The following is a 1,408-nucleotide window of genomic DNA, read 5'->3' as shown; positions in this document are numbered from 1 at the left end:
GACAACGCCCCAGGCAGCCAGGGTTATGCCCAAGATGTAAAAAAGGAAGCCATTGGGCTAACGAATGCTGCTCTGTAAAAGACATCAATGGCCAGCCCTTGACTCAAGGCTATGGTGGTACTCGTCCAAAAAACGGACAGCAGGGCCCACGACCCCAGGGCCCGCAAATATATGGGGCAGTAGAGAGTCCAGACAAAGAACAGAGTCAGGAGAGATGGCCAACATTTCGCCATCTGAAAGACCGCGGAGAGCCACTGCGGACTCAGCAGGATTGGACCTCCATTCCACCACCAGACTCATATTAACGCCCCAGATGGGGGTCCAGTTAATTGAAACAGATTTTAAAGGACCCCTTGAACCTGACACAGTGGGTTTATTGTTAGGGAGATCATCATCAGCATTAAGAGGACTTATTGTACATCCTGGAGTTATAGATCCAGATTACACAGGAGTGGTTAAGATTATGGTAGCTTCCCCACATGGAATAACAGCTATTTCTCCTGGAGATAGAATTGCTCAGTTGGTCATCTTGCTGAGCTTACATGATCGCTATGTGGCAAGAGATCAAGACAGAGGAAAAGGAGGTTTTGGGTCCACAGGCACAGATTTGATTTTTCTTTCCCTGGATTTGGACCAATGCCCCGTCTTGGAGTTAAAAGTTGATGGCAAAAAGATCCTGGGCCTTTTGGATACTGGAGCAGACAGGAGTATTATAGCGAAGAAAGACTGGCCTTCAGGTTGGCCAGTACAAGCCTCTTCTCAAACACTCCAAGGCCTAGGTTATGCAAAAACTCCTGATATGAGTGCAAGACAAAGTGGCAGGATCAGGAAGGTCATTCAGGAGATATGCAGCCATATGTACTTGAGCTCCCTATCTCCCTTTGGGGAAGAGACCTCTTAAAGGACATGGGATTTAAATTAAGTAATGAATACTCTGATTCAGCCCAACGCATGATGCAAGACATGGGATATGCTCCAGGTTTCGGAATAGGAAAGTATTTGCAAGGGAGGAAGAGTCCAATACCTGTACAGCAAAGACAAAAGAGACAGAGCCTGGGTTTTTCCTAGTGGCCACTGAGGAGGGCATTCCCATAACTTGGAAGATGGAGGATTCAGTGTGGGTTCCTCAGTGGCCTCTTTCCTCTGAAAAATTACAAGTTGCTAAACAGCTGGTTTCTGAACAATTATCCTTGGGTCATATAAAACCATCGGTGTCTCCCTGGAATACTCCTATCTTTGTCATTAAAAAGAAATCTGGAAAATGGAGATTGTTGCATGATCTGAGTGCCATTAACCAACAAATGCAGATCATGGGCCCAGTGCAGCGTGGCTTGCCACTCTTATCATCTTTGCCAGCCTCATGGCCCATAATAGTTATAGATATAAAAGATTGCTTTTTCTCCATTCC

General features: G+C 46.0%; 2 protein-coding genes across 2 annotated transcripts in view; one reads left to right on the top strand and one right to left on the bottom strand.

Annotated features, from left to right (window-relative positions):
• Positions 1 to 1,408, bottom strand: part of LOC116084286 (vomeronasal type-2 receptor 1-like) — a 152,580-nt gene that overhangs the window by 125,319 nt on the left and 25,853 nt on the right. The window lies entirely within an intron of this gene.
• Positions 46 to 901, top strand: LOC116085231 (deoxyuridine 5'-triphosphate nucleotidohydrolase-like). Its single transcript, XM_031362658.1, has one exon. The coding sequence runs from the start codon at positions 65 to 67 to the stop codon at positions 899 to 901; it is 837 nt and encodes a 278-aa protein (XP_031218518.1). The 5' UTR covers positions 46 to 64.

Source organism: Mastomys coucha, unplaced genomic scaffold (assembly GCF_008632895.1).
Source record: "Mastomys coucha isolate ucsf_1 unplaced genomic scaffold, UCSF_Mcou_1 pScaffold9, whole genome shotgun sequence".
NCBI lineage: Eukaryota > Metazoa > Chordata > Mammalia > Rodentia > Muridae > Mastomys > Mastomys coucha.
The sequence above is the reverse complement of the archived record's forward strand: the minus strand, read 5'-3'. Positions and strand labels throughout refer to the sequence as shown.

Excerpts from the sequence above, each read along its gene's own strand:
- LOC116085231 (XM_031362658.1), top strand. The coding sequence starts at position 65 with ATGCTGCTCTGTAAAAGACATCAATGGCCAGCCCTTGACTCAAGGCTA.